We start from the raw sequence: 27,217 nt of genomic DNA on the forward strand, positions 1-27,217 counted from the left end.
AGAGACATTACTTTGCCGACTAAGGTCCGTTTAGTCAAGGCTATGGTTTTTCCTGTGGTCATGTATGGATGTGAGAGTTGGGCTGAGAAGAAGGTTGAGTGCTGAAGAATTGATGCTTTTGAACTGTGGTGTTGGAGAAGACTCTTGAGAGTCCCTTGGACTGCAAGGAGATCCAGCCAGTCCATCCTGAAGGAGATCAGCCCTGGGATTTCTTTGGAAGGACTGATGCTAAAGCTGAAACTCCAGTACTTTGGCCACCTCATGCAAAAAGTTGACTCATTGGAAAAGACTCTGATGCTGGGAGGGATTGGGGGCAGGAGAAGAAGGGGACGACAGAGGATGAGATGGCTGGATGGCATCACGGACTCGATGGACCTGAGTCTGAGTGAACTCCGGGAGTTGGTGATGGACAGGGAGGCCTGGCGTGCTTCGATTCATGGGGTCGCAAAGAGTCAGACACGACTGAGCGACTGAACTGAACTAAACTAGCTGTCGCGTGCATCAGTCTGCTGTCACCTGTCCTGGCCTGTCCGCATGTCTGTCTCTGTGTCCCTCTCCTTGTCTCATGACGTCACCAGCCATAGGATAGGATCTGGGGCTGCCCTACTCTGCTCGGTGACATCTGCAAAGACCCTGCTTCCCAGTGAGGTCCTATTTGCAGGTCCTGAGGGTGAGGACTTCTGCAGACTCTCCTGGAGGATGTAGCTTTTCCCCCCACAACAGCCGTTGAGAACCAGGTTTCAGGGCATGGGCTTTGGAACTAGACAGGACTGTTATCCAACCTCAACATCCTCGAATTTGAAGCCATATGAACTTGGGTCCGTGAACTTTTCTGTGCTGATGCAGACCAGCTCCCGATGGTGTGTGGGGACTGTGCTCTTAGGAGAAACATGTGAGCTCCTTGCTGGCTCTCCTCCCGCTGATGTGCTTTGTGTTATTATTTGTATTGGTCATAACTGTTAATAGAATGTGGTCAAAACAGGTCAAAACCCTCGCCAAAGAGGGTGAGATGTCAGCAAGACTGAAACTGTGGCTGAGCTGGAATCTGGAGTGGGGGTTCCATGGAGAGAAAGCAGCTGGAACCAGAACCCTAAGACCCTTCCTAATGCTGCTCTCCTTCACCACCCCCCACCCCCCAGGAGGGCCCAAGGGATTTGTTGCCCTCACGGGACAGGGTACTGGAGGGCACAGCGGGTGAGGAGCAGGGAACACAATGGACCCTAGTGAAGGAGAATGAGGAAAGGACGCCAGCACCCGCTCAGACAGGAAAACGAGACTGTCCTCGGGAGCTGGGAGTGGATGGAGCAGACCAGAAGGATGCTGGTCACTCGTGTGGCCCAGGCAAGTGCTCTGTGCCCAGCTCAGCTGTTGCCAAGTCAATGAATTAATACTGCAGCTCTGTCGATCAGGACTAAACTCCTCTCCTCTTCACCGTGGCTCTGCAAAGTTCCAGGGATGACATGGCCCTCTTTCCAGGCCGGCTGGAAACCTGCAAACCGCTCCGCTGCCCTGTCCCTCCTTCCACTCCACACTTCCGACTGGGACTCATCTGGGGCTGTTCCTTTAACAGTACCTTTTGGTTTCTGGAAATTGAGCTGGCCAAGAAGAAAAGGGGCAAAGAAAGATGGTGCCTCGAATTCTCAAAATATCACCAAGTGGCCGCTCCCGGTTTGTCAGGGGGTCAGGAGCACGCTCACCGGATCCTCTGCACCTCCTCTGGAGGGGAGAGGCGCTGGCTCTAAACTCACCTTCTTCTGGTCTGTTCCATCCACTCCCAGCTCCTGAGGACAGTCCCATTTTCCTCTCTGAGTGGGTGTTGGTGTCCTTTCCTCATTCTCCCTCACTTGGGTCCATTGTGTTCCCTTCCCCTGACCGCTGTGCCCTCTGGTACCCCGTCCCAGGAGGGCAGCCCTCTCCTCTGACCTTGGATGCTGTCTGGGGGTCCAGGAGCACCCGCATCCACCCTTCTGATAAGGAAGTGCCCTTTGTGATGGAAAGGGAGGAAGGCCCTTATCCTCAGGATCCTTCCTTCCAAAACTTCTTCTGGAACCCACACAGTGGTGGTGGCGGTTTAGTCGCTAAGTTGTGTCCAGCTCCTTGAGACCCCAGGGACTGTAGCCCCCCAGGCTCCTCTGTCCATGGGATTCTCCAGGCAAGAATATTGGAGTGAGTTGCCATTTTCTTCTCCATGTGAAGTTGCTCAGTCGTGTCCGACTCTTTGCAATCCCATGGATCCTACCAGGCTCCTCCATCCATGGAATTTTCCAGGCAAGAGTACTGGAGTAGGTTGCCATTTCCTTCTCCAGGGGATCCTTCCTGACCCAGGGATCAAACCCAGGTCTCCTGCATTGCAGGCAGACACTTTACCATCTGAGCTACCAGGGAAGCCCATGTCGGCCCTCAAATGCTGCAGCTTAAGGGGAGCCTGGTGGGCTGCCGTCTATGGGGTCCCACAGTCGGACAAGACTGAAGCGACTTAGCAGCAGCAGCAGCAGCAAGGGAGAGGAGGGGCTCCCCTGGTGGCTCAGCTGGTAAAGAATCCGCCCGCAATGCGGGAGACCCAGGTTCGATCTCTGGGTCGGAAAGATCCCCTGGAGAAGGAAACAGCAACCCACTCCAGTATCCTGGCCTGGAGAATTCCATGGACTATATTGTCCATGGGGTTGCAAAGAGTCAGACACGACTGAGCCAAGGCGACTCACTCATTTCCTGAGAAGGAAATGGCAACTCACTCCAATATTCTTGCCTGGAGAATCCCATGGACAGAGGAGCCTGGGGGGCTACAAGTCCCTGGGGTCTCAAGGAGCTGGACATGACTTAGCGACTTAACCGCCTTAACGACTGAAACTGCCTTTCACTGTCAAGGCAGAGGAGAGGCTGCCTTTCACTGTCAAGGCAGAGGAGAGGCTGCCTCTGACTGTGTGGATGGTGGTCCATCTTCTGTGGTGTCTCTCTAACTTTACCAAGGAAACCCACAGTTTAGAGGGAAGAGCTCTCGGGAGCCAGCCCACGATCCTAGTGGAGTACGGGCCTTTACCAACCATTCATCAAATGTCAGAGGAACATTCAGGAAGCACCTCCTAGGTGCCAGTGACTCGCCAGGATAAGCGATCAGAGAGACAAATAGCGTATTGTTACCTTCCCAGGGACCCAGGCGACCGTGATAGCATCTGCATCTGACTTTACATAGTCCTTGAGCTTAAAAGATGGGAATACCAGACCACCTGACCTGCCTCTTGAGAAATCTGTATGCAGGTCAGGAAGCAGCAGTTAGAACTGGACATGGAACAACAGACTGGTTCCAAATAGGAAAAGGAGTACGTCAAGGCTGTATATTGTCACCCTGCTTATTTAACTTCTATGCAGAGTACATTATGAGAAACGCTGGACTGGAAGAAACACAAGCTGGAATCAAGACTGCCGGGAGAAATAGCAATAACCTCAGATATGCAGATGACACCACCCTTATGGCAGAAAGTGAAGAAGAACTAAAAAGCCTCTTGATGAAAGTGAAAGTGGAGAGTGAAAAAGTTGGCCTAAATCTCAACATTAAGAAAACGAAGATCATGGCATCTGGTCCCATCACTTCATGGAAAATAGATGAGGAAACAGTGTCAGACTTTATTTTTGGGGGGGCTCCAAAATCACTGCAGATGGTGATTGCAGCCATGAAATTAAAAGACACTTACTCCTTGGAAGAAAAGTTATGACCAACCTAGATAGTATATTGAAAAGCAGAGATATACTTTGCCGACTAAGGTCCGTCTAGTCAAGGCTATGGTTTTTCCTGTGGTCATGTATGGATGTGAGAGTTGGACTGTGAAGAAGGCTGAGTGCCGAAGAATTGATACTTTTGAACTGTGATGTTGGAGAAGACTCTTGAGGGTCCCTTGGACTGCAAGGAGATCCAACCAGTCCATTCTGAAGGAGATCAACCCTGGGTGTTCTTTGGAAGGACTGATGCTAAAGCTGAAACTCCAGTACTTTGGCCACCTCATGTGGAGAGTTGACTCATTGGAAAAAACTCTGATGCTGGGAGGGACTGGGGGCAGGAGGAGAAGGGGACGACAGACGATGAGATGACTGGATGGCATCATGGACTCGATGGACGTGAGTCTGAGTGAACTCTGGGAGTTGGTGATGGACAGGGAGGTGTGGCGTGCTTCGATTCATGGGGTCGCAAAGAGTCAGACACGACTGAGCAGCTGAACTGAACTGAGCTGAGCTTTCGGGAGTGCCCTTCCCCCTAGCCTTGTGCACACGTGTATTCATCCCTCTCAGTGACTCCGCAGAGGGGAACCGGGCTAGGAGCCCTGACGGATTTTTATAGCAGCCTGTGGACCTCAGGTGGGCCCAAGCCTGCTCCCTGCTTTCTGGAAAGGAGGCAGGACACTGCAGAAACTTAGACACCGAGCGCTCAGTGTATCCTGAGTCAAGTGAGGCAGGGAGGCAGGAGGTGGCTGTTCGTGAGCGCGGAAAGTCCTGGGAGGCTTCACGGAGGAGGCAGCGTTTGGTGAGCGCCTGGAGAGAGCTGACCGTCTCCAGGTGGACAGGTGTGGGTGGGGCCCCATCCCCACCGAGGAGGCCCAGCTGGACCCCGCAGGCTGCGGGGGGTTTCTGATCAGTGAAATGAGGTGATCAGAGGTTTGGGTGAAGATAGCAGCGTGATCACTGTGATGGATGAATGTTGGAACGGTCACCTTTTCCAATTTATGGACCTGACTGCGCCCGGAAGCTGTCAGGAACGCTGCCGTTGTGTCATGTCTTTGAGGGATGGAATGGGAGGCGAGAGGTTTCCAGCGTGTCTTTGCGCAGTGGTCGGGGTGTGGGTGGGGGTGTCCAGGCGGTGACTGGGGGTGGGGGGGTGCCGCTCCCTGCAGGGAGGCCCTGTATCCCCCACCCCCAGCCACTGAGCCCATGAATCGGGCAGCCTGGACACGGGCAGTGAGTTGAGAGGGTGGCCAGAGCCTCAGGTGTGTGGATGCGGGAGACCGAGGCCTTGGGTGTTGGACCCTGGGCCCTGGAGCCAGGAGGAGGCGGAGGGAACAGGCCCCAGCTGGGAGGGGGCGGCTTTGCCCCCGGATGGTGGAATGCATTTCTCTTTCACGTGCTCCCAGGACCAGTGGGTCACTGGAATGTGCAAGGCCCCTGTCCCTGGCCTGTGGCCAATGAGTTCTGGGCCCCCAGGAGCGCTGGCCCAGGTTCTCTGCCGTCCTGAAGGCCGGGGAGAAGCGGGAGGGGCAGGATGCTTGAATGGGTAGGACCTTGGTGGGTAGGAATGACCCTGACCCCAGGCCTCTGTCTTCAGTGTGCCAGAACCAGGCATCCTTGGGGCTCTGGTTGCCAAGGAAACCTGGAGATGGGGATGCAGGTGTTCCAGGGAGGGAGCTACAGAATTAAGAGTCAGTCCTGGTGTCTCAGTGAGTTTTCGGGTTCTGACCTGTGAGGTGCGGAGGTCGGCCCCCTTCTGGCGCAGAGATGTCTAGAGAGAACTGGGCGTCTGATTTTCTCCCTGCAGGTAGGAACCTCAGTTTGCTTTGAGAGCCAAGTGATTGTTCTATGCAGCGTGTTTAGTCCAAGAAGTGAGATGGTGTGACTCACACACACCGAGATGGAATTTCAGGTGAAGTTGCTTCAACTGTACTCCACACATGAACTTATTCTGTCAGCTTTACAGGTGAAAAAAAAAATTTTTTTTAACATTTTCACATGTAAAATTTTTTACATGAAAAACAATTTTGGAGCCTGTTCTACATTTCTTTATGAAAATAAGATAACTGAGCACAATTGACTTTCCAAGCATTTCCCCATGGGTAACACTTTCCCCTTTAGAGCGCTTGATATTATGCAAGCAACATTCACTTTTTTGGTGAAAATGCCTCAGAAGGAAATTGTGATGAGGGTCATGTGGACCCATGGAATTCACCTGTGTATTATTTTGGTTGTCTCCTCTCCCAGAAAGGCTACCTGCTGGGTTTTTCTTCCAAAGACAGGTGGATTCAGTTAGGAAGTAACAAATATAATCAAAATACCAAGAACATACTGATTTTTTAGGGCAGAGTTTCTAGCTTCAATACCACAGACATCTTGGGCTAGATACTCTTTGTCATGGGGGCTGTCGTGTGCAGTGAGGTGTGTTTTGTGACACGCAGCCCCTCTCTCTACTCCCAGTGGTGACAGCTAAAACATCTGCCCTCTGCCAGATGTCTTCTAGGATGGAAATCTCTCTGGATTGAGAACCAGTGGTCTAAGTGGACTGTCTGTTCATGCAAAGATGTCTCTCTAAGACAGTCATGAGAAATGTTATCAGCTCAACACGTCTGTAAGTTTTTCTCAGAGATTAGAAGACAAAGTAGAACAGATGCCCTCTGTTTCTGGAACAGACGCGGCGTTTCCGACATGCTCTTGCTTTCACCTTAGTCACCTTTGTTCATACCAGTCTCTGGAGGTGCTGTCAGCCTCTTGGTACAAGGGTTTCCAAGGTGAGCTCCATCTCTCAAATTGTTAAGACGCTTTCCCTCGGAATCCTTCAAGTGCCACTTTTCCTCGTTTCTAGAAGGGCACCCAGAAACATGTTTACTGTAATCCATGTTTACTTGGTCATTTGCTGGGAACAAATAACACTTAGATGGAAACCGAAGGATAATGGAACTTGGTTACTTGTAGCCTGACCACTAGACGGGGCTGCTTCCTCAGGCTCCACACCCTGAGGTGCTTGGCCCCGACTATACAACTCAAAACCCTCAGAAAAAGTGCACTCGGGGGTGGGTCAGAGAGCTGCAGGACATGAGTGTGCCTCGTGGGAGGAGGCATGGTTATTTTAAGAACCCAAACTGTCTTCTGAAGCAGAGGACGCAGAGCATGCCTCCTTCACGTTGTGTGCTGTCTGCGCACACGTGCCCGTGCTGCACGAGCAAGGCTGGACCGAGGATGCACACTTTGTTTCAAAACTGCGTTCTGGCAGCTTTGTGACTTTTTCCCTTTCTCCAAGTGTTTTCCTTTTTTAATTGAAGTATGAAAAAGTGAAAGTGAAGTCGCTCAGTTGTGTCCGACTCTTTGTAACCCTATGGACTGTAGCCTACCAGGCTCCTCTGTCCATGGGATTTTCCAGGCAAGGGCACTGGAGTGGGTTGCCATTGCCTTCTCCAGGGAATCTTCCTGACCCAGGCATCGAACCTGGGTCTCCTGCATTTCGGGCAGATGCTTTACCGTCTGGGCCACTGGGGAAGCCCCAGTTGAAGTATAGTTAATAATGTTAGTTTTAGGTATACAGCAAAGAAATTCAGTTATATATATATATATGTGTCTATACACACATACATACCTATACTTGGTTTAGGTTTTTTTGCATTGTAGGTTCTTACAAGATACTGGATATAGTTCCCTATGCTATATAGTAGGTCCTTGTTGTTTATCTATTTTATATATAGTAGCGTATCTGTTAATCCCAAACTCCTAATTCCACCCCCACCCCTTACCTTTTGGTAACCATGCACTTATGTTCTGTCTGTGAGTCTGTTTCTGTTTTGTAAATAAGCTCATTTGTATCTTTTCTTAAAGATCCCACATATGAGTGGCATCATGATATTATTTGCCCGTCCGTCTGATTTATGATAATCTCTAGGCTCATCCATGCTGCTGCAAACGGCGCGATTTCATTTTTTTGACTGAGTGATGTCCTGTCGTACCACATCTTCTTTACCCATTCATCTGTGGATGGATGTTTACGCTGCTTCCTGGGTCTTGGCTATTGAAATAGTGCTGCTGTGAACGCTGGGACACATGCGTCTTTTCTAATTAGTTTCTGGCTATATGCCCGGGATGCGATTGCAAGACCGTATGGCAACCCTGTTTCTCGTTACTGCTCCTCCATGCTGTTCTCCACAGTGCCTGCACCACTTGGATCCCCATGGACAGGGCGAGTTCCTTTTTCTCTACACCGTCTCAGGCATCTTTTGTACTTTTGGATGATGGCCATTCTGACTTGGGTGAGGCAATACCTCATCGTAGTCTTGATTTGCATTCCTCTAATAATTAGTGATGGTTAGCATCTTTTCAAGCCATCTGTACGTCCTCTTTGGAGAAATGTCTGCTGAGGTTGTCTGCCCATTTTTTGATTGTTATTGAATTATATGAGCTGTTTGTATATTTTGGAAATTAGGCCTTTGTTGATCACATTGTTGGCAAATATTTTCTCCCAGTCCATAGACTTTTCATTTATGGTTCCCTTAGGTATGCAAAAGCTTGTATGTTCTACTAGGTCCCCTTTATTTACTTATTTTTGTGTCTTGAGAGACTGACCTAAAAAAAAAAAAATTGGTACTATTTATGTCAGAGAATGCTTTGCCCATGTTCTAGTTTTATGGTGTCATGTCTTGTATTTAAGTCATTTTGAGTTTATTTTTGCATATCATGTGGTGTGTTTGAACTTCATTGATTTACATGCAGTGGTCCAGCTTTCCCTACCACTTCTTAAAGAGACTGTCTTTTCTCCATTGTATATTCTTGCCTCCTCGGTTGAAGACTGTGTGTGGATTTATTACTGGACTCTCTACTCTCTTCCACTGATTTATATGTCTTTTTTTTTCCAATACCAGACTATTCTGATTACTGTAGCTTTGTAGTAGAGTCTGAAGTCTAGGAGGGTTATGCCTCTAGCTTTGGTTTTCCCTTGGTATTGCTTTGGCAACTCTGGGTCTTTCATGTTTCCATAAATTTAAGTATTATTTTAGTTCTAGTAAAATATTTGTTCTAGTAAAAAAAATGTCATGAGTAACTTGACAGGGGTTGCATTAAATCTATAGACTGCTTTGGGTAACATGGCCATTTTAACAATGTCAATTCTTCTAGTCTAAGAGCATGGGATATATTTCCATTTTTTGAATCATCTTCAATTTCCTTTATCAGTGTTTTATAGTTCTTAGTGTATAAGCCTCCCACCTCCTTGGTCAGGTTTATTACCAGGTATTTTTTTTTTTAACTTTCTCTGATATTTGATTGTTCTCCAAGATTTACCATTAGCCTAAATCACAAACACTACTGTTTCTATGGGGAAAACATGCAAAATCTCTTTCATATTTGGCCTATTAGATGAAAAAATTGACCCCTAGCATGATAAAATATGCATGGAAATTTTAAATGAAATGTTTTATTTAATAATGGAGAGAGATAAAGTTTATGAATCAAATCATTAAGGTTTTATTTCCTGTTGATTTAAAAAAAGGATAGGAGAATGCATGTTCTCCTTTATTTGGGGAGAAAGATCTAAGTGGGCAATTGCATGTAGGATTTTAATTAATGTGTGCTGAAATACAAAGTATTTTAAAGAACTTCTTTAACAAGATGGCAGATAGTAAGATTTATTTTAAGTTTTCAATCTGAAAAAAAAAACAACCCCAAAACAAAAAACCAAACTATACTCGTGTGTGTGTACACACACACACACACACACACACACACACACACAGTGTCAACATTTTCAGAGCACTTACACTAGGAAACATTTTGTTTCTCCTCAACCATATGACAACATTGTATATGCCACAGTAAAATTTACAAAACAATCGCATCAGCAGTCATACAGACATCATGATTTTCATGTCAAAACACAAGAAAAAAAATAGACATCTTCCGGGCACTTTGTTTGCAGCCCTGCAGAGCAGGTTCCCACACGGCTGTTAGAAACGTCAGCTTTTAAAACCCAACAGTGGCTCTCTGAGAAGTCTTATCCTTTCCAGACCCTAAGTGAAATGACGAGAAATCTGCCCTTTTAAAGTAGCAACCAATGGTTTATTCATGGGTATGGTGAAATTTACCCACCAAAAAGATGTGTAAAAAAACTGCATGAAAGTAAAAAATAAATAAAGCTGCTGTAAGTCAGCCTTGTTTTACACTGTGGTTCAGAAGGGAACACTTAAACGTAAGACCATCATTAAAATTTTATAGAGTAAATTATTTATATTCAGATTACAGCTAGTCAACAAACTGAATGAAAACAAACTGATTTGGTAAAGGTTCAGAGACGCTCACACTCAGCAGTGCCGCTTCGCCAGGACGCGCTCCGGCCGCCACGGGCAGCGGTGATGACGGGCCGCTGTTCCCACATAAGGCACTAGTTCTCAATAGGCCACACACTTGCCTTATGTCATGCTGCCTGTTAAGATACCAGTGACTTCTTTAACATGAAAAAGAATAAAAACGCAGGACACAGTGCACTTTAATGACATACAGCATTTGAAATCTTTCAGACGACGGTCTGAGAACAGTCTTTTAATGCAAGCTTGAAATCTTCAAACACATACAAGCTTTCTCTTTTTATGCTTCATGTCAACATCACTGGGGAAAAAAAAAAACCATCGCTAAACCCTGATGCCACACGTTCTCAGCCAGCTTTGCTGTGTTCATCGCGGTCCGTGTTCATGAGGCAAAGCGTGACCCAGCATCTTTGTTCAAGTTCTCCTGCGAAGGCTCCTCCGCTCATGGGGGGTCACTCGGCTTCTGTTTGCTTCTGTTTGGCACCTGCCAGGAGACGGGAAACAGAAGTTTCAAAGCAAACGTAAAAATATGTTGCCATCGCACCGGTCCTAGGTGAGCACAGAGGTGGTTCTCCACCCCGTGGCTCCTACCCTCACCTGCAGAGCCTCACAAGTCATGGGCGATGAGCAGGTGGATCCAGGTTCCACTGCCCTCCGCCCTTGACATTGCTGCGGCACGCCTTTGTTCCATACTGCATATTGTAACTCTAACTGTGCAAGGTTTAATTTGAAAAGAAGAGGGTTTTGCTGCTAAAATTTTTTTAAAGAAATGTACATTTAAGTTTTAGTGAAGGCGCAAAGTACTTCCGTTGTATATACTTACAAAAAATGTGGAAAAAAAAAAGCGTTGTAACATGTTTACAGTACCTGCACCTAACGCCTACTCTCATCTGGCCAGGATATTTCTAAATGGGTTGGGAGCGGGGAGCTGCTTTTTTTTCTTTTTTATTACAACAGCTTCTCTGTTTTCTCATCAGACACTAGAAGACAGTTCACTTTGAAAGAGATTAACAATCTATAAAAATAAGGGGTTAAAAGATTGTAGCTACTGCCATTGAGCTGTTGACTCACTGGTTGCGTGTGTACATACTTAAGTTCACTTGAAACATCCGAGATAAGCCGGGCAATGAACTAGAGCTGAAACTTTTTTGAACAAGAGAAAATGTCAATTATCAAATCAGTATCCTTAATGGGGAATTGTGTCCATTATCCAGTGAAAAGAGTAACTACTGGTAAAAGCAGAGACATTATTTTGCCGACCAAGGTCCGTCTAGTCAAAGCTATGGTTTTCCCAGTGGTCATGTATGCATGTGAGAGTTGGACCATAAAGAAAGCAGAGTGCCGAAGAACTGACACTTTTGAATTGTGGTGTTGGAGAAGACTCTTGAGAGTCCCTTGGACTGCAAGGAGATCCAACCAGTCCATCCTAAAGAAAATCAGTCCTGAATGTTCATTGGAAGGACTGATGCTGAAGCTGAAATTGAATAATTCGGCCACCTGATGCGAAGAACTGTCTCATTGGAAAAGACCCTGACGCTGGGAAAGATGGAAGGCAGGAGAAGGGGCTGACAGAGGATGAGATGGTTGGATGGCATCACCAACTTGATGGACATGAGTTTGAGCAAGCTCTGGGAGTTGGTGATGGACAGGGAGGCCTGGCGTGCTGTGGTCCATGGGGTGGCAAAGAGTTGGACACGACTGGGCGACTGAACTGAACTGCCCTTTTATTCACATAATAGTGGATGATTTCAAAAGCATCTCTTACTCATTATCCCACAAACACCTACCCTGCTCATCCTGGGCGTGGGGCCTCGCTGTGCGGTTTCAATCAGGGTACAGATGTCGGCAGGGACAGGAGGCCTGTCAGCTGCTCCTTCTGTAGAAGGGGCGGAGGCTGCAGAGGGGAGCCGCGAACTGGCCTATACTCTCTCAGCTCCAGGGGAGAGCGGGCGGAGAGCAGGCTTGGTTGGCCAGATGGGACCTCTGGTCTGACACTCCCACCACACTGTCTGGTCTGAAGGAGGTGCTCCCTTCATTCCAAGAGAGCTCTGCCCCCAAGGCTCATGGATAATCCAGATACTGGGAGCACAGGGCACGTCCTTAAATAAACAGTGTTACATCCACTGCAGAGAAGGCAGTGGCACCCCACTCCAGTACTCTTGCCTGGAAAATCCCATGGATGGAGGAGCCTGGGAGGCTGCAGTCCATGGGGTCGCTAAGAGTCGGACACAACTGAGCGACTTCCCTTTCACTTTTCACTTTCATGCATTGGAGAAGGAAACGGCAACCCACTCCAGTGTTCTTGCCTGGAGAATCCCAGCGACGGGGGATCCTGGTGGGCTGCCGTCTATGGGGTCGCACAGAGTTGGACACAACTGAGTGACTCAGCAGCAGCAGCAGCACATCCACTGTACTAGAAAGAACTCTTGACTTGACTGTCCCTGTCTTCATAATGCTGCTGCTAAGTCACTTCAGTCGTGTCCGACTCTGTGCGACCCCATGGACGGCAGCCCACCAGGCTCCCCCGTCGCTGGGATTCTCCAGGCAAGAACACTGGAGTGGGTTGCCGTTTCCTTCTCCAATGCATGAAAGTGAAAAGTGAAAGTGAAGTCGCTCAGCCGTGTCCGACTCTTAGTAACCCCATGAACTGCAGCCCACCAGGGTCCTCCGTCCATGGGATTTTCTAGGCAAGAGTACTTACTGGAGTGGGGTGCCATCGCCTTCTCTGTCATAATGCTATTTCTGTGTTAACATACATTTCAAATCCAGCTGTGGCCCAGGTTTCCTCCTTGCATTCTCATTAACACTGACTTGCATCAGTGACTTAGAATTTCTGAAAAAATCCAATCTGGACGGAAATTTAAACTTGCCCAGATGAATATTCTCATTCTTTTGGTTTGTGATGCCAAGGCATAGAGAGGATAAAGAATTGCTTACTGTGAATTTGTGATGCACCAAGAATCTTGGCCTCGGGGACAGAGGGGAGCTGACGTTTGGCCTGACTCTGCCGGGCAAGCTGTGTGCCTTGGCCCAGGGCCAGCCAGCTAGAAAAGGGGTGTCTTTTTCTCAAGGTGCCAAGTGACGTGGCCGTGGGGATGAGCCTGAGTGGAGGAGAGTCCTTTCCCTAATGTGCATGGAGGGGCTGTAGAGCTGATCTGTGAACATATGGAGCCAGGGCACTGCATACAGCTTGGCCTCTGTACCCATGATTCCACCTTGCATCCTTGGTTCTGCCTCTGTGGATTCAACCAGCCATGGGCCACGTGGGACTGCAGTCTTCACTACTGAAAAAATTCCACGTAGAAGTGGACCCATATTGCTTAAGGGTCAGCTGTACACCAGTGGAACCACACTCTCCACACTGGTCCTGCTTCCTCACTTTATGGTTTGTCTATGAGGCTCGTCCACTGTCAGATACAACTGTGCATTCATCATCCATCCATTCTATCAACGGACGGAATGCAGTCTGTCCATTCTTGCGCTCAAAGATGTCTGGGTTATTCCCAGTTTTAGGTTACTGTAAGTAATGCTATGGACGATCCCACATTCTTTTAGTCCTTTTCTCATTTCATGACTATAGCGATTATCATGAGCCACAAAAAAAATGAAATCCTGCCATTTTTGACAACGTGGACGGATCGTTCACTTACTTCAGCATGGAGTAAGATAGGAAAAGATAAATATCATATGATTTCATTCATATGTGGAATCTTAAAAAAAAACCCAAAAACTCTGAGCCAAAACTAATGAAATAACAACAAAAACCCATGGAGAAGACAGGACTGGTTTTCAGAAGGAGGGGGACGGGGGCTGACATGGGGGAGGGGTCAGCTGCATGGTGGTGGGTGGACTTGTAGGCTGATTGCTCATGGTGTGTGCAGAGGTTGACCTCTAATGCTGTACTGAAACTTGTCTTTAAAACGAAGTTTTCTAATGTCTGAGATTTGAAAATGACTGCGGCAAGCCCCATCTCAAGGGGTTCTGACTCAGCATACGTAGGCTGGGCCCCTGGACTGCAGCTCTGAGAGCCCCTCCTCCCCAGGCCATGTCCCCACCCTCCAGGGCCACGCCCCCGCCCCCCGCCCTCCTGGCTTAGTGGGGTCTGCTTCCCACTGGTGGTGTGGGTTCCTTTAGGGCGGGTATCTTCAGCTTACAGGCCAACTGTAAAAACTAGTCGTAGCTAGTCTGATTAATTTCTGAACTAAAGGAAAATCAATACCCCAGCAAACGGAAATTTTAATGTTTAACTTGGAAGAGTTCAAAGGGCACATCATTTACTCTCAGGCCTTGGCCTTGATCTGTGAGGTCTGAGGCTGGGCTGTCTGTAAATGCTTAGTACAGTAGATGGGCAGGGGGCCGGGTAGAGGGGGGCGGTGGTTGTTTTAGGACCCATCTAGTAAACATGTGGCATGGCAGACACACCAGCTTCTCTCTTCTAAAGACCCCTCCCAAGTCTTGCAGGCTCCCTGATTGTGACCTGAGGGTTTGTTAGAGTGAATCTGGGAGAAAATGAGTTTAGTCACCAAATGTCATTTGGCAGTTAATGTAAATAACTATTGCTGCTGCTAAGTCGCTTCAGTCGTGTCCAACTCTGCGCGACCCCAGAGACGGCAGCCCACCAGGCTCCCGTCCCTGGGATTCTCCAGGCAAGAGCACTGGAGTGGGGTGCCATTTCCTTCTCCAATGCATGAAAGTGAAAAGTGAAAGTGGAGTCGCTCAGTCGTGTCCGACTCTTAGCGACCCCATGGACTGCAGCCCACCAGGCTCCTCCATCCATGGGATTTTCCAGGCAAGAGTACTGGAGTGGGGTGCCACTGCCTTCTCCAAAATAACTATTAATACACTATTAATGGAAAAGTTTGTGCAGCTCATTTGTTTTATATACTCACTACTAGTAAGTTCTTTTGGAAGGGTAAAAGTGAAAGTGTTAGTCACTCATTTGTGTTCAATTCTTTGTGACCCCGTGGACTGTAGCCTACCAGGCTCCTCTGTCCATGGGATTCTCCAGGCAACGATACTGGAGTGGGTTGCCATTTTCTTCTCCAGGGGTTCTTCCCAACCCAGGGCTTGAACCCAAGGATGGTTTTAATAGATAGATCCCAAAGAATTTCCTTCCTGATTTCCAGTTAGCAGCCCTAAAAACAAAGTGAAACTATGGAGCTCTTTTTAAAGGAAAAGGTTACGATGAACATGGCAATGAGTCCTTGATTACTGAAGTACTCTGGGTGTTGATAGGATGCTCTTAGGTCAGAATACTTTCTATAAACTTTTCTCTCTCAAGTAGGACAGTGAAACTTCAAAACCACAACAAATATGAAAATGCTTGATGAAGTACTGTAGAGAAGGCTGTGGCCGGCAGGTGCTAGGGAAGGGCTTACTGCTCACCCCCACCCCCTGCCATGTACTTACAGCGAAGGTCAGACACTAGCATTTATACCTGCGGGGGTGAGTATCAGGGCCTGCAGAATATCGGACAGGGAAATGATTCCCACGATACTATCAGCTTCATTGACGACCACCAGCCGATGGACCTGCAAACGAGAGGAGGGGAGGCCCCACGTGTGAAGCTGAAATAAGTCAAGGTTTAAAATGAACCTTAGAAAGAAAATCTTTCAGGTACTATACAGTGAATAACAACAACTAGTGGCTCAGATGGTAAAGAATCTGCCTGCAATGCAGGAGCCCTGGGTTTGATCCCTGGGTCCGGGAAGATCCCCTGGAGGCGGACATGGCAACCCACTTCAGTATTCTTGCCTGGGGAATCACCATGGACAGAGGAGCCTGGAGGGCTACAGTCCAAAGCATTGCAAAGAGCTGGACATGACTGAAGCAACTTAGCCCCATGCACACAAGAAACATTGGCTGGCTATGTCTGGCTTGGTTTTCTATTTTCAAAATATTAATATATGAAAGATACAACTCAAAACAGGAAGTGTAATAGTAGCTATTTCATGTAGCTATAATCTCTTGAACGGTTTAGGTTTTTTTACCATTGTACTTTGGTTTCTAATAACTATCAGATAACTGTTTTGCATGGGAGAGAAGTCCAAATAAACAGCAAAACTAAAAGGTCACTATGCTTAGATTATTTTTTCTCTTTTCTCTATGAAGTTCATATATTAAGAATAACAGAGGATAATCAACTATAATACAGTGAAATAAATTACATTTATGTCCTGTTTTCTACTTGAAAGCCTTTTATAAGTGGACAATGTTTGAGGTATTACTGTAACAAGGTGTCCTTAGGAAAGAGAGAGAGAGCATAGAGTTTCTCTGATGTACGCGCTTTAAGATTCAGGCCTGAGGCAACCACATGCCGGTGGTCAGCTTGGAGACTCTCTTCCCCATCCTGACCACGGAAACCCTGGCTGGTGCACAATCAGGGGGTGGCGCGCACAGGAAAGAGATGGGAGGGAGGAGGGGAATCCTTTTGAGAGTCTGTCTTGAATGATACTGTGTTGGTGACGCTTCTGACATCATAGCTTGCTTTTAGGTTAAAAAGGAAATTACTCTGTCATCTTAATCATGCTAATGGTTCATTTCTTTTAAAAGCTCCTCTAGAACAACTTAGGTTCTTCAGTCATCCTGGGATATAATAGTTATCTGTTAACCGTGATCATAAATTGATGCTTGACAGCTAGGGTCAGAGAAAGCTTCATATTCTATGCTAGACACAGTTGGTTGTTAATATTGAATAATGATAAATGACTCTCTTTTGAACTGCTAAAGGTCAAGGGGAAACCACTTCACTTAGAATTAGTGGCACCAAAAGTGTTTTATTGGTTGATGAGTCTAATCGTACAGATGTTCCTCTTCTAAAAGCTAGTGTGATATTCGTCATATAAATAAGCCAAATCACGGCTGACACATGCATCACTGATGTATACCCTCCTCCTAACAAAAATGTGTTGAAGCTGAAAACTGGTCTTTGTCCCCAGTTTTCAGCTCCAACATATTTGGTGGAAAATAATTAATGAGGAAAAAAGTCAAGATGGGCAACTTGAGAAAACTTTAATTACGTCTTTATCTTCCTCAATGACCTATTTCATAGTACAGTGAAATTTGTGTTGCTCACCCGATGAACTTCCAGGACAAGCCAATCACTTTCTTCTTTCATGTGACAGTAACACACACTCAAACAGGGGCGTGGGAACACGCAGGAGTGTTGGCACTCCCCACGTCCTCACGTCCCCGCAAACAGCCGTGTCAATACTGGGGTGCAAGTCTTTCTAGACTCTGCTTTGCATGTGCGAGTCACTTTCACACAAAGGATTACACTTTATATTGGCTTCTCCTGGCAATATATTGTTTTTCCATATCAACAGCATCCTCCTTTAACATGACCCTTAATCATTATAAAGGAGTCCATCCTTTATAATGGATGGATGTGGTCCATTGTCCTTACAGTTATACAGGGATTTCTTATGATCTTCAAAAGGCACATAAAAAGAACAATAGAAAGCTTAGATGTATTCCTAAGCCACTTAAAGCCCTTTGGAAAACTAGTAATGGGTATTAAGTTCAAGTAGAAAAAGGAAAGCCTTCATGTTAAGGCTAGGGAAACAGGGTAAAAGCCTGGTGGTTGCAGCTGGGCCTCAGCCCCAAGGACAGGGCACTGGGGGTCTTCACACGCGTGACACGGGCAGGGCCGGTGGACCTGGGCACCACTGGCTGCTGGGCAGGGGCTCCAGACTCCACACCACTTCACAGGTAAGATTCAGAAAGCAGGCCAAGGTCACTTGCCATGAGCCTAAAAATACTCAGGCACTTTTCTTTTTGGCTTGAGTCCTTGCATTTAAATAAAAATCAGAGCAGACTTATGAATGGCTTTTGCCCGGTTAGGGGTTAGGAGGAACACAGTCATACTGATGCTTCAGTCCTAAAGATTGATAAAGAGGGTAATTTCCTATCCCTAACAAGAAAGGAAAGAAATTATCTGAGGATGGGTTTAATGCATTCGATACACTATGGGGGTGATCCTGCACGTCTTTTATTTAGAGTGTTACGCAAAGTATATTAAAAAAAACTTATAGGCAGTAAAATAAAAGGGGACATGAGGCTGAGGGTCAGGAGATGGACTGACCATTTACGGTTTAAATCAGGAAAAGACACACTGATGGGAAGACAATTACTCTAACTTAGTAAAAGATCAGAACACAGTTTTACCGACTTACTTTGTTAAAACCATATAATTACATCTATAGCTTTCAATTCACTAACACCCTAAGGAAACTTAAAGCTCTTGGGACTTCTGTTTTCTTAAGTTTTAAAACCATGAAAGTAGCCTACCCATTTATTTGATTCGGCTATGACATCAGGCCTTATAAACTGAATTCAGTGGCCATTCACAGAGGACCTACTAGGTGGCAAGACATCACAGATAACCTACTAAGTGCCAAGACACACGATACGCTCTACAGCAGGAGACTGCTGTGCGACTGGACTGGAAGGCTGCCTCAGGGGCTGTTCCTGTGACTGGGATTCCTGGGGCCCTGCTTCCTAGTTAGTGCCGGTGGAGGGACGGAGGGAGGGAGGGGGAGGGACGTGTGTGTGTGTGTGTGTGCAGCCGCCTCACCTCCGCTCTCACGATTCTGTCTACGATGGTCTCCAGTATCTCCAGCTTGCTGCACTTCACTACACCCTCAAAATACTGCGACCGGTGCTGCAGGGCCTGGGTCACTGTGATGTCTAGGTTGTTGTACGTCTTTTCAGCAGCAAGGTTCTGTAATCAAGGAGCAGTGAATTACATCCTTTGTTTCCATTCACGTTAATGACCAGAGTACGTTCAGAGCAAGCTGATTTTTTAAAAACATTAATGTTTATCTTAATTTAGTACCACGGTACTGGCTTAACACATGCCTTGAGTACTGTTATTTCATCGTCTTATCAACAGTAAAGCTTGCAAGGTATACCTTTATTATGAAGCAACTGTGTTCAATTCTGACTGTGTGACCTATGGAAGATTCCCACATTCTTACCCAATAGGGTTCTTTTCTTTTTTTTAATTGAAACATAGTTGATTTACAAGGTAGTGTTACTCTTTGGTCTACAGCAAAGTGAGTTAGTCATATGTGTGTATTTTTTCATATCGGTTATTACTAGATCTTAAATATAGCTCCCTCTGCTCCACAGCAGGATATTCTTCATCTATTTTATACGGTAATTTGTATCTGCTAATCCCAAATTCTAATTTATCCCTCTCCCTCTTACTCTACAGGGTTGTTCTTTGATGTATAAAGTCTTTTGAGAGGTGGACTAACATTTGCCAAAGGTGAGAAGTCCCCAAGGCTGGGGAAGAAGGTTTCCGCTAGGAAGGCTTGGGGGTGGGGAGCCGTCAGGACCAAGTACTCGTGGAGGAAGTCCTATAGATGTGAATGGATCTCAAGGCTCTGATTAAGCTTATAGGGGTCCCACCCAACCAGATTCCAGTAAGCCTGTTTTAAGGTGTCTATTATGTTAAACAGAATAGGATGAAACATAGGGGTTTGAGACAGCTACAAAAGAATACTTAAATGCTGCAGTCAATATTGTGGCAAAAAAAAAAAAAAGATGTGCATGCTTGGGGCTATCAGAGTTTCAGTTCCCTTTCTTAGAATTAATGTAAAACTCTAAGGAAATGCATTTAAATGAGTGGGGTGGGGAGAGAAGCACCAAGTGGAGGGGTGTAGCACCAAAATCCATCTAGTACATTTAAACCAGGGAGTAAAGAAGATCTTTATATAACACTATGTAATAGGTTTCCTGTCCTCTTTAGAACAGCTGTTGCCAGTCAGCAAGTAGTGGGCTATGTGTGCCCAGGGAGCCACGTGTGTACCAGGCCCATGCCTGTCGGCAGAATGAATCACTATCTCCCACACAGAAACACGATCCCTTAATACACACACACGCTACAGTAACGGATAAGCCATGACTGATCTGAAAAACAAAGAATTATAAGATGCTGCTAGTGTGTTGTTCACTGCTAAATCTATGAACAAAATACCAATAAAAGTACAGTTATTATAGGGGAGTCTGTGGAATTCTCTGATAGGATCCTCATCCTCAAATAAGCCAAGAATTATTAAGTTAGGAAAAATCACAAAACCAGAGTAATGAATATGCATTACAGGCATTCTAGATGACAGGTTTAACAAAATTAAAAATACTTACAATTACATCAAATTTGGAATAAATATCTACAACTTTTCCTAAAAATAAAAATATATGTTAGAAAAAGTCTTAAAACAAGAAACAGCATTTAATATCAATCTTAACTAGATAATCACTGGGAATTAAATACTGCTAAACAAAATAAACTTGTCTGTTTAAAAACAGATATGAAATCATATCTTCATGGAAAATATGATTCTTATTACCCTGAGTGCTCCCTGGTCTAAGTTTTCCCTTCCCCATGTATCTGATACGCCAGGTCATTTAACAATAATTTTACCCTAAGCGGGGCTTCCCTAGTGGCTCAGACAGTAAAGAATCTGCCTGCAATGCAGAAGACCCAGGTTCGATCTGTGGGTCAGGAAGATCCCATGAAGGAGGAGACGGCAACCCACTCCAGTATTCTTGCCTGGAGAATTCTATGGACAGAGGAGCCTGGTGGGCTACAGTCCATGGGGTCTCAAAGCGTCAGACACAACTGAGCGGCTGACACACACACTCCACCCTAAGGAGATAACAGGTATGGCTTGGCACACAGACCTGACTCGTCCACCACAGGCAAGGCCGACACTCGTCTTTCCACGAAAACATTCAAGGCTTTAATGATGGGAGTGTCCGGGTGTATGAAGGCGATGTTATGGTAGGTCCCGATTCCAAGTGCGTCCAGGTTCTGCTTCATGAAGGCAGGCTTTGGCATATCAGACATCTAGACAGGAAGATAATACAGACGCTCAAGAGCCGAGACACTCCTTGTTAATGTTCACATGTCCACACTTGATGAAAAACTATGTGCAACAAATTAGTCTTTTCTAGAAATCTACCCGAAATCTGAATTAATATGAAAATGTTACATATAAGGACTGTGTCTTTTGTTCAAAACAGCCTGTATGTCTAAGCTTCTGCTTAAGTACTTAGTAAAACAATATGAAAATGTTACATATAAGGACTGTGTCTTTTGTTCAAACCAGATTGTATGTCTAAGCTTCTGCTTAAGTACTTAGTAAAGCGCTGCAGAGCACTACCATTTTCTCCTGCTCTTCATTCACTGGGAAAGTGGACAGAAGGGAACAACAGCTCTGTTTGGATATTAAGGCCCATCAGCCACCAAGAATCTTTTAAAATTAATCCTGTTAAATTCGTGGTTCTGCTGTCCTCTTTAAGTAACAGTTACTAAGAAGCCACACGCTTCCAAACCCGAAGTGTTGGATGGTGGCTAGCTGAGCGGCTAAGCCAGTTCTCACCCCATCCCACCTCTAACATCCCGAATTCTCCTTTGGAGGACTCCAATTTTTGTCTACGAGGAACAAGAACAAGCCAACCAAACAGAATTAGAAGAACATTTAAAAGTTAACTTTTCTTTTCACGGGCTGTTTTAGAGGAGGAGGGAGAAGTCAGAAGAGAGAAGCCTAGGGTCACGTTTGACTAAAACAAAACAAGGTTCTATGGTTTCAAAAATCCACCTTTTATAAAGGGCACAGTTGATTCCGTCCTCCTGGTGTACCTTATAATTATCAGGAAAAGATGAACAATTAGAAGAAACAAAATGTTCAAGTCAAAGAGTTCATCAATATTCAAATCATGAGAATCCTAGAAATTTAGAGAAAAAAAAAGAAAGGCCTATTAGGTCACCTAGCCCATCTCGATGCAGGATCACTAACCCCTGATCCACACTGTCCACTCGGGCTAACGGGCAAATGTCTCCAGGGGCAATACTACTGCTTCTGAGAGAGTGCTTTCAATTCAGTAAAAATCAGGCTTTAGAATTCTTCTTTTTTTATCTGGAAATTCCTAGCTGGACATTCTAACAGCATGATTGTAATGATCACATTGGCCCAAACAGAAAGCAGGACCGGCAAAGGCAACCTCCTCTCCTTTGTATAGAAGAGAAAAATGGCCCAAGGCCCGTCTCCAGCTGTGGGTGGCTCTTTCTCAACAGCGCGGCTATGGAAGCGGGCTGGAGCTCCGCCACCCGGGGTCCGGGTCTGTGAGCCAGGCGCCCTGAGGGCTAGGACCTGAGCTGCCTCCCGAGGGGGCCAGGGGCAGTGAGGGCTACCGTGGCAAAGCCACACCACCTCGCTGAACTGTATCGCTTACGAATCAGATGAGTAAAAACACCTACCTGAGAAGGGTGGTGGGGGGATCAGGCTTATGTGAGGCGCCTGACACAGCGTCAGTGCTTAATGGTGTTTGGCGCTCATGATTCATATTCTTTTTAAATGATGACCTTAAGGGGGACAAGGGCGAAGGGGCTGGCCCACCCTCTGCCGGGGTCCTGCCGGAGCTCGGAGCCAAGGGGACTGCATCCAGCCCGCAGCGGACGGGGAGTCTGACCATCAAAATCCGTGACTCTGTAGTTCTTCCCTGGACTGTCTCTACCAAACTTCATGCTTTTTTTTTTTTGTAAATTAACTCTTCTCCTTCCTACTTTTTCTATGCATTTAAGCATCAAGAGGGTTGCACTTACACAAACTTACTAGAACACAGGGCTGGTCTGATGGACAAGGCATTTCTCCCAGTCTTAACTAAACTCTCCGTGCTGCTGTCTGGCAAGGGGTTTGTGGGGGGCAGGCAGGTCCCAGGAGCAGCAGCTGAGCTCTTGCATGTCACACCAGATGCTACACTACTTCCTTATCTGAAGCTGGAGGGAAGACAGCAAAGCTAACCTCATGCAGATTTTACCTTCTTTTAAAGAATGATTCTTTATATGATCTCTTCTGAACCAGGAATGAGGCCGCCTACTGGTTCCAGTTGACCAATTACTTATAACCTCAATTTCAGTGCATGTAATTAGAGGGGAAAAAAAGATTAAAGCCCTTCTGTAAACACTCTGGTCCTCTGAGCCTCTTTTTAACACTGCAAAGCAAAGAGGTTCTATGTTTTTGCTGATTATGAAGCCATCTTATTTCAAACACAGTTGAAAAAGCCTACAGAAAATATAGCCCTCATTTGGACCAACATGGTATTCTCTTGGTCAAAATTTTATTCGCTTTGGGTTTTTCGCTGCACTTATAATAATAAGATAATCCAGGGGACAGGACTTTTTGAATATATTTCCAAAACCATGATACCAATAAAGCTTCATAAGGCAATCTGGCTCGCTATCTTGTATAGCAGTTCCTTAATTAGACTGACCTGCAAATTGCTTTATGTCCCCTCATTTCAGGCGATAAAAATATTCTTATTTAAATAGAGAACTCCAAGTGTTTTTACTATTTTGATACTTGCACTAAAAGGGGATTGCTTTTTAATTGGAATCAACTTTGAGAATGTGCAATTCAAATAGCAGTGAGATGAGAAACGGAAGTTTAGAAATGGAGACCTCAAAGCTAACAAATTTCTTCTATGAGGGTAACAGGGAGCCAATTTACTTGAAGTAAATTAGTTAAAGCAGATGCAACTACGTCTTTAGAAACACTAAAAACTACTTACAAAAAGCTGGAGGAACTTGAGGATTCTTTTGTGGGTAAGTATATAAAGTGCATTCCCACTGATGGGGTCAATAACTGGCAATCTGTGGATTTTATTTTTGATCAACGAGTGCACAGCATCGAAGAGGCTGCGGGAAAAGCCATTACAGTTGTTAGGAGGCTTTAAAGAAGAAGTAGAAACCTGTGGACCACCCCTGCTTTCAACGCATCTTCAATGCCTTTCAGTAACAATTATTAAGAGGTTGATAGACATTAAAGTGTTCTGGAAAAGTTTTAGACTGCAGACTTCAGCAAAATTTTTGATCTTCCACAATCGGGTGTTAATATAAAACCTCAAATCCAACTGTAAACCACAAACTTCTAGGAAAGCAGGTTTTTTTTAACAGCAGGGTTGATGCTTTCAAGAAATGACAGAAGCTAACCCCGAGGGAGGCTAATGGACAACTCTGGCAACAGAGGGCGCTGTGGTGGGCTTGGCGAGGCTGCCCTGACTTCACTCACTGGCCACTTCCTGCTCTGGCCTCTCGTGTGACTGCAGACAAGGAGGGGGTGCTGGGTGGAGCTGCTTTTTTTAGGTCTTGGAAATAAAAATTAGTATTCCACCTTTTCTCATTGTGTGTGTGTCTGTGTGTGTGTGTGTGTGTGTGTGTGTGCGTGTGCGTGTGCGTGCATGCGCGCTCAGTCGTGTCCTACTCTTTTCAACCCCATGGACCATAGCCTGCCAGGCTCCTCTGTCCATGGGGATTCTCCAGGCAAGAGTACTGGAGTGGGTTGCCATTCCGTTCTTCAGGGGATCTTCCCAACCTAGGAATCAAACCTGGGTGGCCTGCATCAGCAGGCAGGTTCTTTACCATCTGAGGCGCCAGGGAAGCCCACCCTTTTCTCACTGGAGCACTAGTTTTACGAATTGCTTTTATACGAATGTAGAGATGTCTCAGAGCCATTTCTAGGAAGCCTGGTTGGTTCCACACGTGTGGCCACCTTCCTGGATCTGTGGTTTGATGTTTGTCTTTTAATTTTGGGAAGCTCCTGGACCTGGAACAGTGGGACGTCCAGCGGGACGGCCGAGGGCAGCCCTGCCTCTGACCACCTCTGGACCAGTGCCTGAGGAGGCTGACTGCTCAGCTTCAGTGCCCATTGGAACCCCTGGGGGAGCTGTGTAACGCACATTCCTGGGCACAACACCCTCCAAAGGCTGGTCTGCGAGGCTCGGCAGACAGCTCAGGGGTCGGCAGCTCTAAGAACTAAACAGCTCCCCACTTGGCTTCTGTTGTTGCAGGCGATCTGGATTCCTGAGCTGCTTAGTACGACCACCTTCTAGTCCATCACCAACCCTGTGGACTGACAGTGGCGGTGATTTCCACTGTCTTTTTAAGTTTAACAAATTTAATACTGAAGGCTGGCCCCCATCTAAACAAAGATAACCTGTCACCCATGGTCACAAAACGGATGAATCTGAATAAATGAATGTTTTCAAAGGAGAAAAACTTGACATGTTTACCTTGCATCTGGAGATATATTCACTAAAGGCTTAAATGTTTCTTGTAAATAAAGCTCTGTATTTATAGAGAGAAAATATGTAATTAGTAACATAGTTGCTATTTGTAATTTTAACTTAATAGTTAAAAGAGTCTTCCATTTACAGATAATGATTAGAAGGATTAAAAACCCAAACTGAATTAACTTACTGAAAACTACTGTGTTAATGATAGTTATGGTTATTTTTAACAAGTTCCACACTGTTTTTCAGATGGTGCCTTTGTGGAAAAGTATTTAAAACCCATGTCACCATAGATATCATAAAAACCAGAAAAGTCAAGAAATCTAGCAGAAGAGCAATACCAGCAGAAGTCACTGGAATATTACCAAGTCATGATCACCCTCAAGAAATGAAGCTTAGTACGATATCCTCTAAAACTAATTTTTATAAGTTAAAAGATAAAAAAAGCTGTAACGAACTTTGTTCTTTAAATGTCACTAGGTTTTATTTTCTAGACCAAAGCTCAGATCTACTGTATCTGGGGATCTTTCTAATATGTAGAAATCATCTTTGTAAAGATAAACTGTAATTCATTTGCTTTACTGAGGTTTCTATAGAGAAGGCATTCAAGAAAATCTTGACATTATGATTACTACCAAGTGCCATGTAATATACAAAGCATAAATATACTTAAACCTTGGTCTAACATAACTTAAACAGTAGAATTCATTAAGAAGTATCTGTCTTGGAATTAAAATATATATTCACTGCATAATAGGCTAATATGTGGATTCCATGTTGAGTTACTTGGGTTTGGCGTGATAAAGCCACCATAAATCAAATGTATCACTCAGTGAAACTTTCGTACAGGATTAAAAGAGGCCCAGCCCTTTAGAGAATTCTAACGGATGTTCAGATTTTGCAGCCAGTCTAAAGGCTGCTTTTCAAGCCAAGCAGATAATGGGAAGTACAAAGCTAAATTTCAGATTTAAATTAAAAAACTACCTTCAGCGGGTCCCTCTGTCTCTGTCCACACGCCTCCCTGAAAACCTACAAAGGATCCCTCCTCAATGATGCCCACCCCGGCTCCTCGCCAAGCTATTCCTGCTGACTGCTCCTCTGCCCTTGCCGTACCAAGCCCAGCAAGACAGGTCTCATTAAAGACAACAATTTCACGGCCCTGAAATTACAATTTTAAAAATGGCTCCGTTTCAGAAAAGGGTATTGTGATTATACACAAAGAGGGTGAGATCCAATGTTGCAAAATAATTCAATCTTAAAGTTATTTTCTTGTGATTTAATTCAAATCATCAAATCATCTAGTTTAAGGTTCATTTGTTCCATGTTTCTACATAATCTGCAAAGAAATAATGGTCGAATTTAAGTAGGAACAGATCCTTGTTTTAGTTAATTTCAGGCATTCCTTTTGTGCATTTTCTATCCAAAGACAAAGATTTGGGAGGTAATACTCAGTGGTGAATGGTGGCCCCACTGAAGGGCGGAGACTCGGGCATTGTTCCTTATTCATCTACACCCCAGGCCCATAGAAAGACCTGCTGCAGGTTCCCTGTACACGTGTACCGAAGAGAATGAGTAACAATTATAGTCATAAGGCATACAGTAGTGTCAAAATTAAGGTAGAAAAGAAGGTTTTAATTAACATAGTAGATTATAAAGTGGAAAGAAGAGGACCTGTGAAATTAAAACATTTTACATATGAGTAGAACATTTTTTTCCTGTTATTAAAAAGATTTTTTTAACACTCAATATTGCTTACCCCTCCATGTTTCAATCTTATGTTCCTCTAATTCATAAATCTGTACCTAGAAATAAGGAAAATTTTTATTTGCAAATGTTAACATATACAAGACAAGGAAAAAAAGAAATTACTATTTCATAACTACTGCTGAGTCCCATAATTCAACAGATGGAAACAAGTGAAGTAGTTCAGAAACGTAGAAATATAAATGAGAGACATAAAGTGTGCTCTACATTTCTTTGAAGACAAATGTTTTATAAATTTAAAACATAAACTAACATGATATTATTAATTTAATTTGAAAATTTGTGATATACTTTAAAATTAAAAACTTTACAATACAGTTAGTATACAACTTATACTAACT

The 27,217-nt window shown here is 45.2% G+C and overlaps 1 protein-coding gene across 10 annotated transcripts in view; it reads right to left on the bottom strand.

The window, feature by feature from the left end:
• Nucleotides 1-9,408: 9,408 nt before the first annotated feature.
• The window catches only part of PRKAG2 (protein kinase AMP-activated non-catalytic subunit gamma 2), a 314,724-nt gene continuing 296,915 nt past the window's right edge, over nt 9,409-27,217 (bottom strand). For all 10 annotated transcript variants that reach the window (XM_068972781.1, XM_068972782.1, XM_068972777.1 and 7 more), the window contains 8 exons: nt 26,869-26,914; nt 25,113-25,167; nt 23,613-23,739; nt 20,724-20,889; nt 20,184-20,221; nt 18,610-18,756; nt 15,472-15,565; nt 9,409-10,518 (listed from right to left, as the gene is read on the bottom strand). In XM_068972781.1, coding sequence (XP_068828882.1) covers nt 10,487-10,518; nt 15,472-15,565; nt 18,610-18,756; nt 20,184-20,221; nt 20,724-20,889; nt 23,613-23,739; nt 25,113-25,167; nt 26,869-26,914 — 705 coding nt within the window. In that variant the 3' untranslated portion in view covers nt 9,409-10,486. The remainder of the gene's footprint in view (nt 10,519-15,471; nt 15,566-18,609; nt 18,757-20,183; nt 20,222-20,723; nt 20,890-23,612; nt 23,740-25,112; nt 25,168-26,868; nt 26,915-27,217) is intronic.

Source organism: Capricornis sumatraensis, chromosome 5 (assembly GCF_032405125.1).
Source record: "Capricornis sumatraensis isolate serow.1 chromosome 5, serow.2, whole genome shotgun sequence".
NCBI lineage: Eukaryota > Metazoa > Chordata > Mammalia > Artiodactyla > Bovidae > Capricornis > Capricornis sumatraensis.